At 36.8% G+C, this 17,555-nt stretch overlaps 3 protein-coding genes across 4 annotated transcripts; all 3 read right to left on the minus strand.

The window, feature by feature from the left end:
- LOC110937928 lies at positions 1–5,354 on the minus strand. Of its 2 annotated transcripts, XM_022180396.2 has the most exons (6): positions 5,071–5,354; positions 4,875–4,955; positions 2,724–4,328; positions 1,910–2,054; positions 1,667–1,811; positions 1–709 (listed from the first exon to the last, which is right to left on the minus strand). In XM_022180396.2, the coding sequence occupies exons 3-6, from the start codon at positions 4,321–4,323 to the stop codon at positions 215–217; spliced, it is 2,385 nt and encodes a 794-aa protein (XP_022036088.1). In that variant the 5' UTR covers positions 4,324–4,328; positions 4,875–4,955; positions 5,071–5,354; the 3' UTR covers positions 1–214. The 2 variants fall into 2 exon arrangements, with proteins under 2 accessions (XP_022036088.1, XP_022036087.1); XM_022180395.2 differs by having other exon boundaries at positions 4,875–5,354.
- A 2,242-nt stretch (positions 5,355–7,596) lies between these two features.
- On the minus strand, positions 7,597–10,894 carry LOC110937926 (fructose-1,6-bisphosphatase, chloroplastic). Its single transcript, XM_022180394.2, has 4 exons — positions 10,349–10,894; positions 9,802–10,026; positions 8,419–8,925; positions 7,597–7,893 (listed from the first exon to the last, which is right to left on the minus strand). Exons 1-4 carry the CDS (start codon positions 10,754–10,756, stop codon positions 7,822–7,824), a joined length of 1,212 nt encoding a protein of 403 aa, XP_022036086.1. The 5' UTR covers positions 10,757–10,894; the 3' UTR covers positions 7,597–7,821.
- A 1,021-nt stretch (positions 10,895–11,915) lies between these two features.
- Positions 11,916–17,155, minus strand: LOC110937925 (phosphatidylinositol:ceramide inositolphosphotransferase 1). The gene is made up of 11 exons (XM_022180393.2): positions 16,734–17,155; positions 16,535–16,624; positions 15,909–15,995; positions 15,746–15,814; positions 15,542–15,622; positions 13,443–13,514; positions 13,274–13,331; positions 13,086–13,188; positions 12,902–12,997; positions 12,342–12,498; positions 11,916–12,249 (listed from the first exon to the last, which is right to left on the minus strand). The coding sequence occupies exons 1-11, from the start codon at positions 16,764–16,766 to the stop codon at positions 12,172–12,174; spliced, it is 924 nt and encodes a 307-aa protein (XP_022036085.1). The 5' UTR covers positions 16,767–17,155; the 3' UTR covers positions 11,916–12,171.
- Positions 17,156–17,555: the final 400 nt, after the last annotated feature.

Here is a 17,555-nt window from a genome sequence, read left to right on the forward strand (position 1 = left end):
TGGGTTCAAAGTTCAAACGCATATTTATTATTTAAAACAGCCTAAAACATTATGTACACTTCATATGCAACAAATTTGATAACAAATATAGGATACAATAACTCCACATGAAGTACTAAATCGATTATTCGGATGCCACAACAACACAAGTACATACCTCTTCTGATCACGGGCTCGTAAACTCCTAACAGACCAAAACGACCCCGAATATGTCCTACAGTCGTGCGAAAATCCTATTCAATCCAAGCAATCTGCCCTTATTCCAAGACTTTGCACCAGAGCTTTCTGGTCGTTTGGTTGCACCGTTGATTGTAGCTTGAGACGAGAGATAAGATAACGACTGCACCCAAGAAACAAGTGCTGGTTTGCGAGTAACATCATCAGAATCCGACACTTGAGCATACAAGTCATTTAGAACCATGTTTTGACCGTCTTCCGGAAGCTGCACAACCAACTGTGCCAACAGCTTCATTAAACTTGGCAACACCTGTATATCGACCAATGAGAGAAGTCTTAGTAGTAAATCTAGAAGCTTCTTACACGGCTCCGGTTCATCATCTAAATCTTTCCATTCATTGCATAGGCTGCTAGCTTTCTCCACGAGAGAGTGAACACAGTAAAAGATTGACGGACTTCCAGCTGGAAGATACCGAACCAAAGCAGCAACACCAGATGCCATACCTTCAAAAGGGGTTACACCCGGATATCCCTGCCAATTTTTGATAAATAACATGATGATAATAATAATAATAATAATAATAATAATAATAATAATAATAATAATAATAATAATAATAATAATAAATAAGATAATAACTGGTCACACCACCGCCAGCGACCCCTAACAACGAAAAAGTTGGTATAAAAAATGAAAAAAATCAAACCAAACGGATAGTAGACGTAAAAAAGTTGAACCATGCATGCGAAACGTGAAAGATAGAAAACAATAATTAAGTCGATCTAGGACCTGCGTGATGCAACAGGGTCGTTAACGGTAAAAAATAGGCGTAGAAATGTTGAACCACACACGCACGTTGCCACATGTTAACTCGCAAAATTTAGACTGAAACCTAAAATGAAAAATTTGTAAAAGATTAAAAGTATAGGAGATCAAAGTTGCAGGTGAAAAAGTGTTGAGGCTAAATAGTAAAAAAATGAAAAAAATTAGGGTTAAAAGTAAAAAAAAATTAAAGATATTTAAAAAAAGAGTTAATCACTGTTTTCGTCCCTGTGGTTTGTCAAAAATCACTATTTCAGTCCATTAGTTTAAAAATTGCGATTTCTGTCCCTGTGGTTTCGCTTTCGTAACCATTTCGGTCCCTGTGGTTTCACTTTCATAACCATTTCAATCCATTATTTTGTTAAGTACAGGGAATGACGGTCCCTGTGGTTTCACTTTCATAACCATTTCAATCCATTATTTTGTTAAGTACAGGGAATGAAATGGTTACGAGGTGGACTGAAATGGTTACGAAAGTGAAACCACAGACTGAAATCGCAATTTTTAAACTAATGGACTGAAATAGTGATTTTTGACAAACCACAGGGACGAAAACAGTAATTAACTCTTTAAAAAAATTAAAAAACTTTACAATGCATCAGGGGTATAAGTTGGTGATTAATAATATATATAGCAAGTGATTGTAAGTGATTATAGTTTTCATACCTCTAATGATCTCTGCATGTAATAGTAAACAAGTTGCTCCTTCAATAAAACTCGTTCGCTATCAACATCTTTGCCGGAGGAAATGAAAGCCACAAACGTTGAATGTGAGGCTCGGGTCACTTTCTCATTTGGGTGTCCCATGTATCTAGTATCGCATGTGTTAAGTAATAAATAATCATCAAATGTGAACTACGAAATAACAATACGTTTTTAATATTGTAGAAAATTAGATATTGCGGATACAAAAAAAGAATGGGAGCCACAGTCTTTCTGAACACCGGAGCCGGTATGCATTCTGCGCAGGTCGGAATCACACGCAAATAAAATAAGATTCTAGAAGTCTGCATCTCGTCTTTAGACCATGTAAACTCCATTTTGTTTGAGGATACTAAAAAGCAAAAAAAAAAGAAAAATTAGTATTATATAAGTAGTTAACTAAATCAAGAGTAAACTTCCGTTTTGCTCCCTATGGTTTGGTCACTTTAACGGTTTTGCTCCAAACCTTTAAAAATAGCCATTTTACTCCCTGATGTTTCGTTTTTTTTTGCCAGTTTGCTCCTCACCTCTTACTCCATCCAAATTGTTTGTTTTTCCATTTTGCTCCCCGCAGGGAGCAAACTGGCAACAAAACCAAAACATCAGGGAGTAAAATGGCTATTTTTAAAGGTTTGGGGCAAAACCGTTAAAGTGACCAAACCACAGGGAGCAAAACGGAAGTTTACTCTTAAATCAATTAGAAATATAATACTTTATTGAGTAAAGTACACGACTACATGGATGGTCCCTATGGTTTACCAAAATTTTGGATTTGGTCCCTAGCTTTCCAAACCTAAAGGTTTTAGCATATCCAAGTTAGGGACTAAATGCGTTACAAAGTGCAAACCACAGGGACCATCCATGTACTTTGGGAAAAAACTGGAAACTAAATGCGTTACAAAGTGCAAACCACAAGGACCATTTGTGTACTTTTGAAAAGCTAGGGACCAAATCCAAAATTTTGGTAAACCAGAGGGACTATCCGTGTACTTTACTTTACTCTATTGTAAAGATGTAATACCATGTACTTTGGTCAAATCACCATACGAAGGTATCGACTCAACAAACGAAACACAAGCTATCTGGTCTTCTTGAACACTTCCGGCGACAGCCCTAATCGTATCCATATATTCAGACAATCTCATCCGTCGAAAATACTCCAAACAAGAAAACGAAATTAATATCTTCACCGATATATCCAGCTGGATTTCTCTAGGAACATTAGGGACTAACTTCTGTTTAGTGACAGCCAAAGCAAAGAAGACGACCATATAAAACGCACGTAAGGTTATTTCCTCCAAATCTTGAATCAAGTCTTCATTTTTCCCTCGAAGCATTAACACCACCTGGCGATGTGACATGTAAACATCTTGACAAAAGTCCCATATAAGATTCTCGACTTCGGTTTTAGTACCTTCACTGGCTCGGGCATATTGTTTGCAGAAAACATTAGTTATCATTCCCGCTTCCTTGAAAATAATACTTTGCAAATGTTCGTTAACTTCGTGAATCCCGGTGGTACTAAAATTGACACGAACTTCAAGAATCTTTGAATAAAACCGCGTAAACGGAAAGATTTCGGTCAATAGCGCTGAAGCAAGACATAGAAGCAACGAATCGCTAGAGAAAACATCACCGCTTCGAGCTAAAGCTAATGACATACATTGAAGCAGAACACCGTCTTTAGCTTCATTTACATTTTTCGAAACTATATCATTAGCAATGATTTCGATTCGGTTTTCAGCGGAACTTCTTAATTCCATTAGACCGGTTGATACGGACCTATTAGAGGCCCGCAAGGCTCCTGCTGCACCCATGACAACAGAAAACGGGGCGTATCGTGCGTTGGAAGCTTCGAGAATCTGTCGTGCGAAAGTGGCAATTTTCTCGAACGACTGTGATTGAATGCAATTATAAAGAACCCATTCGACAAGATGCAGTACCATTAGACCATGCGACACGCTAACCGAGGGCCCACCTTGTTTATTCCAAATTCCGAAAAGCGAATCGAGAATTCGAGTAAAATGAATCGCCCCACACGACGATAGAGCGTAACCCATTCCCGCAAGTACATTGGGGACAAGATCGTCAAACAAGTTGTAATCTTGTTCGAGTAGTTTACAAAACAAATCCAAACACTGTGTTCGTTTCTCGTGAGATGTCGAGGGCAGAAACGTAAAAGCGCCAAGAAGAAGAATCCCTTCGGTGAAGAGCTTTACGGTGACAGGTTGAGACGAAAAGAGGTGAAGAACGACGTCTATGGAAGAATGAACAAGTGCGAGAGACGGTTTAGACGATTTCCGAACCCATATGTATAAAAGCCGAAGGAAAAGGGGGTAGGATTCCGAAGGTAACGACAGGTGTGACGCTGAGAGAAAAGAGATTACGAGTTTGACTTGTGGATCAGCAACGTAAAGGGAGATTCCGGAGTTCATTAACGTCTGTAAAGACTGATAGTGTTGTTGTGTGAATGATTTTTGGGTGAGTGAATCCCGAAGATGGGCCCATGCTTGGATGATGGCTCGAGCTGATTGAGGGGTGGTGGTTTTGTTAATAGCGGTGCTGCCACTATTTGTTTGAATCCATTCTTCGAGAAAGAATGTTTGAGCTTGTTTTGCCATTTCACCTACAACATAGTCACAAAGAAAGTATCCTTTTGGTGTTAAAAATGCAAGCAGGCAAGAAGTTTAAAAATATGTATTAGTTTTGAATAAAAGACCTACGTCTGTGTTCAATGAAACGATTATCTGATACTTATAATACTCTATTCCATCATAGAAGTGAAAGTTGAACATTCATTCATACATTCATACCATAATAAGGCTTAGGGGATGTTTGTTTCGGCTCTTAATGTGCTCTTAACGGTTCGGACCTCTTACTGGTTTAGCACTTAATCGTTAAGACTGTTTGTTTCGCGAGCAGATATCTGAATGGTTCAGACATTTGCCTTTGAATGGTTAAGCATTATACCGAGTCTGAATGGTTAAGACCTCTCGTCTGAATTGGTCAGACATTTGTCTCTGAATGGTTAAGCATTATACTGGCTCTTAATGGTTCAGACCTCTTACCGGTTCAACACTTACCCATTCAGAAGTTGCCAAACAGCCCCTAAAACAACGAAAATTCCCAATTGCCAATTAAACAAAATCAGAATCCAATTAATAACACATACCAAAACTTAAAGGAGAGGCACTGGTTCAGCCTTCAAGATGCTTGCTCCGACAACCATAATCCATGGTCCTCAAACAATAGCCTGTAATTCGCATACACAAGTAACAAAAGCATATTTTTTCCCAAATGTAACCGGAAACTCAAATATTAGGTTTAAAACTGGCGTAATTTCAATAAAACAACAGATAGGCAGGCACCTCAATTTCTACTAAGGTTGACAATTAGCAAGAACTGGTGGTGAAGAACTGTTGTCTGCAGGAAGAACTGTTGATCGGCAGATTGTAGTTCGTAATTGTGGTTCTTCAACGAAGAAAACCCTAACCCCAATTGCAGATTTGCAGACGATAAGCTCTTGTTCAAGTATCTATTTTGGGGGTTTATCTTGACCTATTCTGACCTAGAGGTGGGAAAAAACTGGTTCGGGAACCGAAACCGGAAACCGAATCGAACTGAACAGAACCTTCCGTACCGGTTTCACCCCTGGAGCCTTAAACCGAACCGAATCGGTTTTAAATCGGAAAAAGAAAACCGGTGTGTGTATAACATCTGTTCCCGAGACTCGTTTAACAAGGGGAGGGGAGGGAAAATAGATGAAAATATGGAAAAACATGTTCCCGAGTTTCATTTAACAGTGGGAGGAAAGGGAAAAGGGAAGAAAATATGACCAAATATGACCATATATTCATCCTCCCAAATTGGAGAGATTAGACCACCCGTAGTGGGGCGTGTTTTTTAAAAATTTTTCAAAAAAAAACGCCGGATAACGCCCCCCCCCCCCCCTCCCACTACACCCGGCGTTTCCGGGCGTTATATTTGAAAAAAAAGCACACCGGCGTTTTCTTTATAACGCTTAATCTGGTTTGTTTATTGGTTGACCAACCAATCACCACTCACATACATGTCTGACAAGGTATTATTGGAATAATACTAGAGAGAGGGGATCATGCATGTGGCCAAAAACCTTTTTTAACTCACTGACAACTTTTGAATATAATATGTATTTCGTTTGTTTTGTTTTTTTTTTTTCATTAAAAATAATATGGGCGTTATTGGCATAATGCCCCACTACGCCACTTTTGCTATAATGCCCCATCGCTGACTAGGACGTCACGTGTCGGATAATGCCCCATGGTGGGGGCATTATAACCCACTACCACTACACATGGTCTTAGGAGAGAAAATTTTCCTTCCCCTCCCCTCCTCTCACCTCCCCCTGTTAAATGACTCGGGAACATAAATGTTTAAATACAAAAGGCTCTTAACATGCGACGATGTAGGTAACTACCAATAAAATATGCGTAATTAGGGTTAACCAAGCTCATGCGTAATTATGCAAATAACGTGCGTGATTAGGGTTTAACCCAACCATGCATATGCAAATAGCGTGTGTACTTATATATTGTAACGTGTGTAATTGTGCAAAGTTAATTACTGTTGTGCCACCGCGTTCAATCAAAGACCTAGATTAGATCAGATGTGCGGTTGAGATGCTCGCGTACGCATCGCGCGATAAGGTGATCTTGTACGTTAACTGGTCTATATATATACATATATAGTTGAATAAATAAGTATATATACACATAAAAATTAATAAATCAACACAAAAATACATATACATACACATGTTGGAAAATTAGGCCCTTGAACAAACACAAAAACACGGTATGAACGAACTCATTCGACTCTTTCGTTAGTTAAACCATTAAAATACACCAATACATAGAGTTAACCATCTATTTAAATTAACCTCATACTAGTCCTAACCAAACCTAAACACTAGTTAAACAATTAAATAAAAAAACAACTAGATAGACCTATATGTTAAACCAATAATTCAAACTATTTAAATAAATGAACCGAACTATATTGATCTCCAACTAACTTGATTTATCTTTAACTCATATTAACTTTATGGATGATCCACCAAATCAGAATTATCCCTTTACACATAGACATACTAGTATCGTACCCTGTTTTACATACGCCTACTAGTGAGTTTACACTAGCCGATAGTCATGTTACAACCTTTCATTTGGAACGCATGTACAATTGGAACCAAGTATACGTGCACCTATGACCTAAACGCTTATCCATAGAATACCTTATAATCAAACGTATTTAATACACATTCATGCCTTCTACAAGATCTGGAATTGTATTTGTATTTTGAAAAGAGTTAACATACTCGCACGATAACTTTGGACAGAGCATCTACCTTGATATCGAATGAACCGAGCTTTTACACGTTGCTTTGTGGTATAGAAACGCCGAGATTATGAGTGTGTGTGTGTTGCGAAAGAAGACCTTGGTCTTCTATTTATGTTCGTTCTGGAGGTCCGAAGCGGACCATTACTGATTACAGGTCCATTACTATCCTAGTAAAGCCAAGTCACTAGCCAAGTGTCAATCTCTGGTTAATTCATGTTAATTGCGGATAGCAAATCATTATGAAATATGGTAGCGATCCGCTACCATAAGAGTCACTCGACACGTGTAAACACCCATGATTATTCTGCCGCAAATACTGTTAAATGAGAGGGGTGCCTTTGGAAATGCGGGCACAGGATATTACACGTGTCACTCTCGTATTGCAGCAGCCCTATCCCATTCCATAACGGACCATTAGGCTTTTGGATAGTGGTCCATTGTCACCCAATTTTTCTTATTTTCATTTTAAACCTTGAACTTTCATTTTGACATAATTACACACAAACCCCTCAACCTTTAATTATAATATTCTAGGCACAAAACTTTCAAGATGTTACATGTGGATATCATATCACTTACGTTTCTTGAACAAGCAACAAGCCTCAGAAAATTAGAAGTAATAATTTGGGTGAGAAATATCAAATATACAAACAAAGATCCCCATGAAAAACTCCTCAACCAAACTTTAGTTCCCTTTTCACTTTTGTTTTTTCAAGCAATTGCATATTTTACATAAAATTTTAAGCCAAATACTTCTCCAATTTTTCCACTTCCTCTACGCTTCCAATGTATAGAGGAACTCTTTGATGAATCTGCAAAACCAAAGTCGAAAGTTAGTAAATAAATAGAATCATATAACGTATGTATGTATGTATGTATGTATGTATGTATGTATGTATGTGTGTATGTGTGTATGTGTGTATGTGTGTATGTGTGTATGTGTGTATGTGTGTATGTGTGTATGTGTGTATGTGTGTATGTGTGTATGTGTGTATGTGTGTATGTGTGTATGTGTGTATGTGTGTATGTGTGTATGTGTGTATGTGTGTATGTGTGTATGTGTGTATGTGTGTATGTGTGTATGTGTGTATGTGTGTATGTGTGTATGTGTGTTTGTGTGTTTGTGTGTATGTGTGTCTGTGTGTCTGTGTGTGTGTGTGTGTGTGTGTGTGTGTGTGCGTGCGTGCGTGCGTGCGTGCGTGCGTGCGTGCGTGCGTGCGTGCGTGCGTGCGTGCGTGCGTGCGTGCGTGCGTACGTACGTATGTATAGGTGGTTAATAGGAGCAGATTAGAATTAAGAGCCAATTAAGAGCCAAATATAATGTAGTTTTCACAAACCTCGGTTGGTTGGATGTCAAGTACTCGTTGATGGCCATCGGACCCCTTTCCACCGGCTTGTTCAACCAAGTAACTCATTGGTGCACACTCATACAATAGCCTAAGCTTACCATTCTTACTCTTTTTGTCACGCGGGTACCCGTAAATCCCCCCATACAAAAGTGTCCTATGAAAATCACCAACCAAACTACCAATATACCTAGCCGAATACGGCTTGCCTGAAGGCCCAGGGTCCTTAAGATCATCCATGTATTTCTTGAGCTTGTCGTCCCAAAGTTGATAGTTTCCTTCGTTGAAGGAGTAAATCTTTCCCGATTTGGGAATTTGAATCTTTTCTTGAGTGAGGACAAACTCACCGTACATTGGGTCTAGGGTGAATGCGTAGACACCCGTTCCTATTGAGAGCACAAAGATTACGGAGCTCGAGTACATACAGTAACCGGCTGCTAGAAGGTTGTTTCCGGGCTGGCATACACTAACGATGCACTTTTGTTCCGCACTGTCTAGCTGCATTTATTTTATAAACACTTTGTTGTAACATCTGATGGGTTGTCACAACTTCACAAATTGTGTGAAGAACTTTGTTACATACCAAACAAGAGAACTCAACCCAAAAGACTAGTCTGATGGGTGAGAGAACCCATTTGGTATATAGAGTTAAGTTCACGTAAAAATAAAATAAACGTACGAATTGAAAGAAAGTCAAAAAAAGTGGCGGTGGCATTTTGGTAATTATCAGCAACTTCAGAATTACTCTAGTAGAGTAATTTTGAGCTTTTGTAGAGTAATTTTGTAAAAGTTCATGTAGTGTAATTTTGGTCGTGTAGGGTAATTATCAAAATTGTAGGATAATTATCAAAGTTGTCGGGTAATTATCAAAATTACACTAACCCCCCCCCCCCAAAAAAAAAAAAAACCTAAACCACCCCCCACCCCCCCCACCCCACCCCACCCCCCCCCCTCTCCAAAAAAAAAAAAAACCTAAAAAAACCTAAACCACCCCCCCCCCCCCCCAAACTAAAAGCTAAATACACCTCCCAAAAACCTAAACCACCCCCTCTCCAAAAAAAAAACTAAAAAAACCTAAACCACCACCCCCCCCCCCCCAACTAAAAGCTAAATACTAAACCATAAAGCTAAACCCCATAACTAAATGCTAACAAAATTACTGATAATTACCAAAATGACACCGCCACTTTTTTGCTTTTCCCCCAATGCGTACGTTTCGTACGTTAATTTTATTTTTATTTGATCCTTTACCTTGGTATATAAACCCCACATTGGTTGTCCATACAACCGATGTGGGACAAGTTCAGTCCGCAACAGACTTTTAGATCAAACTTGTGACATTTAAAGTAGATTGAAATGAAACAGAATATATACCGCAGAGTCATCACCGATATCAGGGAGACACTCATCATTGGGGCTGTAGATTCCGAATATAGAACCAGTTGAAACGGCAGCATCAATGTTGGATGATCCATCAAGAGGATCAAACACCACAATGTAGTTGCCGGAGTAACTCTCTTCCACCGCCACGGGTACATCCTCCTCCTCCGACGCAATGATTCCGGTCCTTCCACTTGATCTCAAACAATTTGAAAACACCTATTTGATCCAAATATTTTCTATTATATTTGTTGGATAGTAGTTAGAGTTTATTGCAATTATCTGTACCGTAATTTGGATATATCATACACATATGAATCTAAGAAACATAAAATTTAAAAAACTATAAACATTAAATCCCAAAATTTAGTGATTAGAGTTGTTCTTTTTGTTCTCGCAATAATTAGTGTTCTGTAATGATCTCATTTGTATAAACGCTAACTAATATTATTTTGGTCTAGATTAATGTGTCTACTATCTTTCTTAAATACAAAATGATTAATAATTTAAGCACAAGATATGGACATAACAATTAAGAAACCTCATTGGATACGACATCGAGTTTCTTCTGATCCTCTCCCTGAACATTAACGGCTCCTTGGACTCCGGTGAGGTTCGAGATGCTGGCTCGTTGGACCAAGGATGCAATCTGCTTACAAGCCATTGAAATGCTGGACAAAACGATGGTAAGTTCGGCATCAATGACCCCGGATTGCTCTTGTTTCAACAGCCAGTTTGTCAATGTCTCAATCTGATAAGAACTTCTCTTCTTTACGGACTCAGCCACCGCCATGCACCGTATTCCGCCTGTGGTGGTAGAAGCGACACCGGCAGCCGCCATTGGTCGCCTCTTGGAGCATGATAAGAGAGTGGTGTTGAGAGGGGATAGACGTGAAATTGAGTGACAACTGGAGAAGTGAAGGAGGTTTGAAGAAGATGTTGCAGCCATTGCTGTGTTTCCAAAGGGAATGATTCTTGTTTTTCTTTGATTTTATATAATAATATGTTTTGTTAATAAAAAATAAAATAAAAATTGAGATTGGGTTATGGAAAATGTAAGGTGATGAGGGAGTGTCTTATGATGGGTCCCAGATATCCACCACTCATTTGTGATCCTGTGAAATTGTATCAATTGATATATATATACAGGCCTTAGAAAAGCATGATACATGAATATTTTGGGTGACTTATATACATAAAAACATTATATCATTTTATAACGTTTTGATTTCAATTTATAAGGGAAGGTTCATTTGAGAAGAAATTTAATGTGAGAAGAAAAAGAAGAAAATGCATAATGGTAAAACATTAAATAGTTTATAACTCCTCCCATTAATTATGTTATCTCTCATTAATAAAGTAAAAAAACATTTTATCCTACACATTTTCAAAATTTATCCTACATATATCTTACACTTACCGAAATTTACCCTACGCATATTTAAATTTTTCATACACATTTAAGAATTTATCCTACACATACTAAAATTTATCCTACACATGTCGAAAATTGTCCTTCAACCTAAATTATTTTATCTTGAAAGAGTATATTTAAAAGTGAGTTACAAGTTTAATTAGTTAGCTAATTAATTACAATTAGAAATTTACCTATATGCTCTTATTAATAACATTAAATACACATATTAAATGAAATAAAATAGAGCATTTCTATTGGTTTAAAACTTATTCTTTTTATTCTTACAAAATTTTTCTTCTCATTTGAACCCTCCACCCAATTTATAACACTTGTACTTTTTATTTTGGACTCAAGTGGTTAAAAGCACTAAAACACAGGCAGGGGCGGACCTACCTCTTTGGTAGGGGTAACCCCCGCTACCCCTTGGTCGGAAAAAATTTGGAAAAATTAGTGTAAATTTTGGAAAAATTTGACGTTTTTTCGATTTCGTTACGGCTTATTTATAACACGTTACCCCTTGATCGGAATCCTAGATCCGCCACTGAACACAGGGACTCAAAACGTTTATAAAATGAGCGGTTAGGGACTCAGGGCTTTAAACTTTTTGATTTTGGACTCAACTGGTTAAAACCACTAAAACACAAGGACTCAAAAAGTAATTTACTCAAAACTAAAATAGTAGATTCACAAAGAGAGTAGAACCATATACACTTGATATTACTTAAAATAAGTAGCAAAATATATAATTAACAATTTAAAAACTGCTAATAATAAAAAAAATAAAATAAAAAAAACACCAACTTGATAATACAACTAGGTGGTACTCTAAAATCTAAAACTAGATCAAAATCAAAATAACAACTACCCAATTCAATATTTTACTTAAAAGATAACCAGGGTCTAGCGGTCTTTAAATTTCAGACGAACATAAATCGTGCTTCCAATAGCTATGCACCATCCCGTACTTCAACGTGTAGGTTGTCACCATCTTCATTCACCTTCCCGTTGGCTTGACTTCTCGACCTCTGTATCACCATATCATAATACTCAATTATTAATTTATTAATTTTATCATTATCATTATTCTATAAATTCAACCCAAAGTCGTAATAATTACCCGATCTGTACCATCCCCAGAGTTGCCATTCAGAAGTTTAGCGCCTTCTTCTTTCATTCGGCCATTGCTCACAGGTAACGAAAGTGCACCTATACTGCGATCAGGCATCTCCGGTAACTTGTTATCAACAAAGAACACAACCAAATTAACTGTGTACCTGTAATAAACATAACAAGAATGAGTTTGTTGACTTGCGTAACAAGTTAACACATGTGTTGTTATAGAGTTAATTGCCCGGATGGTCCCTGTGGTTTAACATTTTTTCACGTTTAGTCCTCACCTTTTGAAAATAGCAGGTATGCTCCCTATGGTTTGTCATTTTGTTACTCGGATACTCCCCTGACATTTACTCTGGGGACTATCCGAGTAACAAAATGACAAACCATATGGAGCATACCTGCTATTTCTAAACTAACTGATATCTACCCAGGGACTATCCAAGTAACAAAATGACAAACCATAGGGAGCATACCTGCTATTTTCAAAAGATGGGGACTAAACGTGCAAAAACGTAAAACCACAGGGACCATCCGAGCAATTAACTCGTTATATTATCTTACCAGGCAACAACAACATCAACCGTGTAATGTTTACGAGATGCAATAATTAATAAACTCTGTACCACAACCACCAACCAAGCACACTGCTTTATAAATCTGTAAAAAAACAATCAAACGGAGTTTATAAATTTAGAACCGCTTAGTTAAAATGTTGATAAAAGTTATGTTAAGTTGACAAAATTACCTGTTAGTACCGTATTTTTGATACGTACGCACAAATACAAGAGAAAAGATCATGTGAGACGAGAATATCAAATCCCCACAACCATAAAGAACGCCTCGAGGAACTGCAAGTTCAGATATCAACATTAGAAACTGAAACGTGCCGGATCAAACGCAAAGACAATTTTGAAAACGAATTATGGGACTTACTGATTAATAGAGTTTCAAAAATATTGTCCGGACGGGGTAGTGTTGCAAGCCGTGAACCCTACAATCATGAACAAAATTTCAAGCTTGATTTGATTGTACGAATAACTTGATGCTTACAGAGAACAACAAATAAATAAATAAATAAATAAATAAATAGAGAATAATATACCTCGCGACAATGGTAATTTGGACCAGGTAATACAGTTGAATAGAATGTAATTATACGAAGAATCTGACAAGCCTGCACGACATGACAAAAAAAAAATTATTAATCGTATATGGGATCAATACATTATACCATTACTATGTCTAGTCTATGTTTGTGTCTACAGAACATGTACATGTACGCGTACATACATACTTGAGTCTACAAAAATACACATAGAAGTAGGGCTGTAAACGAACCAAACGTTCGGCGAACAGTTCGTGAACCGTGCGGCGGGAAGTTCGTTTGTGTTCGTTCGTTTATAAACAAACGAACACGAACAAGAAATTTCGTTCGTTTAGTTAAATGAACAAACATGAACAACGGTCGCGTTCGTTCATTTATGTTCGTGAACGTTCGGTAACGTGTTCGTTTGTGTTCGATAGTTCATTAGTGTTTTGTTTTTATATATTATTTAAATATTACAAGATCCCGACAAATAAAATATTTAATAAGTGTTAGTGTCTTATATGATCTATTCATGAACGCGTGTTTGTGTTTGTTTGTTTCCATTTGTATTCATCAACGTTTGTTTTCGTTCGTTGTCTAACATTAACAAACAAACACAAACGAACACGAACAAGTTTATTTCCTTAACAAACGAACACGAACAAGTTTATTTCCTTAACAAACGAACACGAACATAAAATCTCGTTCGATAAGTGTTCATGAACCGTTCGTGAACACATATATTCTTTAACAAACGAACACGAACAAGGTCTCGTTCGTGTTCGTTCAGTTTGTTTGCAGCCCTACATAGAAGATACACGTATGGTACATATAATTCAAGAAAATTACAAGAACAACCATGTTGAAATTTATGAATTTTAACCGCTACAAAATATTTTAGTAAAAGGAAACCCAATCAATGCCAGACACGTGGACGATTTTTGCGTATAACTTAGCCATTTCCACACAGAGTAAAATGCCATTTTCATCCCTGACGTTTGGCTAGTTTTGCGAATTTCGTCCAAAGGTTTGTTTTTTCGAATATGGATCCAAACGTTTTGAATTCTTGCCATTTCATCCGGCTCGTTAACTCCATCCATTGTTCTCCGTTGAGTCAAGGGTATCTCCGTCCTTTTTGTTTACTTAAAAGACAATTCGGTCTTTTTCACTTTATGCACAAGCATTTAGCATAATGTACAAGTATTCAAAAGACCGAATCGCCCTTTATGTTAACAAAAAAGACGAAAATACCCCTGACTAAACGAAGAAAAATGGATGGAGCTAACTTGCCAGATGAAAATGGCAAGATTTCAAACCTTTTGGATCCAAATGCGAAGAAATAAACCTTCGGATAAACGTCGCAAAACTTGCCAAACATCAGGGACGAAAATGGCATTTTAGTCCCACAAAAAAAGTGGTAGTACTTTTGCGCAGAGTAGACATTAATGCAAAAGTACTACCGCTTTTGTGCCACTTCACGCATATGTTGCCACGTGTGTTTTCGTGATCAATTTTCCTTGTAAATGAAATATGTATAACAATCCATTGATAATTTAGAGTTAATTGCTCGGATGGTCCCTGTGGTTTCAACTTTTTTCACGTTTAGTCCCCACCTTTTGAAAATAGCAGGTATGCTCCCTATGGTTTGTCATTTTGTTACTCGGATAGTCCCTGAGTAGATGTCAGTTAGTTTGAAAATAGCAGGTATGCTGCCTATGGTTTGTCATTTTGTTACTCGGATAGTCCCCAGAGTAAATGTTGGGGGACTATCCGAGTAACAAAATGACAAACCATAGGGAGCATACATGCTATTTTCAAAATATGGGGACTAAACGTGAAAAAACATGAAACCACAAGGACCATCCGAGCAATTAACTCGATAATTTATAAAAATGAAGTCAAGGGTATTTTGGTCAAATGTTTATTCTCGTGTTTTTCTACATACAAACTATGTATATGAAATAAATACCGTTCATAACAGTTTAACAGACATGTTTTCTTGTCAATATGTCGTTAAAATTAGTACACCGTTATCTCACTTTACTCAAAAGCACAAAAAACATAAGAACTCATTGTGAAACGGCATAAATACGCAGGTACAAAATGCCACTTACAACCAAAAACGCAAGGACCCTGCACCATACGAGAACCGTGTAGATCTTTTTGCTCTTCAATATGAAAGGATGGAAGGTCCACTGTACCAAAAGAAAAGTTAAAAACAGTACTAAACAATGGTTCATGACAAAATGTACACATAAGTTACTTTAACAAATTATAAACTTGTAACATATTAAATACAAAGTATTATCATTGATTACCAAGAAGAAGGATAGAAAGACAAATGTGAATACTGTCTCACTGACATATGCTCTTTCCTGTCCAAGTTCCTAAAAAAAAAATAGATTTATACATATAATTATTACCAATTTTATTATTTATATATACAAACCAGTACACATGGTCTAAGAAGTTGATACTTACAGGAAGTAGAAAGAAACCAGTATCCTGAAGAATTGGTCCGGGACGATGAAAATAATGAACTCCTCTAGCTGCGAGACCATGAATATACTGAAAAACAAAAATATACCAAAATGAGAAGTATGATAAACATCATGTTACTTACATAGAGGTGTAAAAAAACGGTTTTAAGACCGAAACCGGAAAAAAAAAAAAACGGGTTATTTTTTAACCGTTTTTTTAACCGGTTCCAACCCGAACCGAACCGCCGGTTAGTATACTGGTTAGGGATCTTGATCTTCGAAACTGGTTTAAAAACCGAAACCAGCTTTAAAAAACCAGTTATTTTGGCACAAACCGGTTATAAACCGAACCGAACCGGTTATACCGGTTTGGGTTCCCATCGTGAAAAACCGCTTTTTTAACCGGTATTTTTCCAACACAAAAATAACCGGTTCAGTTAAAAACCGGAACCGGTTTGTACACCCCTAGTTACTTTTGTAAAATACTGTAATATTAAATGAATACAAACAACAACTTTATATTCAAACATCTAGTTATCAAAAAAAAAAAAAAAAAAAAAAACTTAAAAGATCCGTACAATGAATATAAAAAAAAGTTTAAAACGAGATGAAGAAAAAGAAAAAAACCTGACAAATTAAACCGCCAAGAATATACTTCCAATTTTCCAGAAGAAGATTAACTTCTGTTGTAGTTTCCGCACAAATTCTTTTCCAAAGCTATTCAATAACATAACACAAATATTAATTAAAAACTGATAATTAATTAATTAATTAATAAATTAATTATAACTTAAAAGTTAATTAGAGTATAAATTAGAAAAAATACCTTTGAAGATTCACGACGAATGTAAAGCGACATCGTTTAAGTGTGTAACAACAACCAATGCCATATCACATCACAATCGTCACCATCGCTCTTGAAAATTATCAACAGAAAGCAGTTTATGAACTCCGAAACTGAATATTATTAATATATGGAACGGTTTTGATTCTTAATTCGAGCGATTTGGGGTGAAATTGAAAGGAAATTGGAGGCTATCGAGATGGAATAATAATAATAATAAAAAATGATATAAAAATAATTTGGAATGTAAGAAGAAGGATGAGAATAGAGAAGTTGGATTTCAAGAGTGGCTGCTGGTGGTGAGGAAAGTTCTGTATGATTTCGATGAAACGAAACGCGAGTTGAACACGGAGAGACCGTTGGGAGACTAAAAGGGGGTTTTAGTTTTCTGGTATTATTGTGCTTCAACCTTCTAGATTTTCAAACTTACAACAATTACTTTGAATAAAAGAGGGTTTTAGTTAAATGTCCTTGAAGACAAAAGACTATATATTTAGATCCATTAGATTTCATTTTTGTTGTCACTTCTGTCTAATTAGGTTAGAATTTCTGCTCTTTTTATCGTTTTCCTCATTTAAATGATGGAGTTCCTGATAGAGTTTAGGCATAAATGACGATTATACCTTCTATTTAAACGAGGAAAACACAAAAGGACATAAATTTCTAACCCACTTTGCCAATTAGATGAAAATGCCAACAAAATGAAACCTGAGGACCCTAATACAAAAAGTTTCATTGTTGGACTGAAGTGGTAAAAGTGATCTGAACTCAGTGACCATTTTGTCTTTTTACTCATTTCGCTAT

The sequence above is a fragment of the Helianthus annuus genome, chromosome 4, assembly GCF_002127325.2.
Source record: "Helianthus annuus cultivar XRQ/B chromosome 4, HanXRQr2.0-SUNRISE, whole genome shotgun sequence".
NCBI lineage: Eukaryota > Viridiplantae > Streptophyta > Magnoliopsida > Asterales > Asteraceae > Helianthus > Helianthus annuus.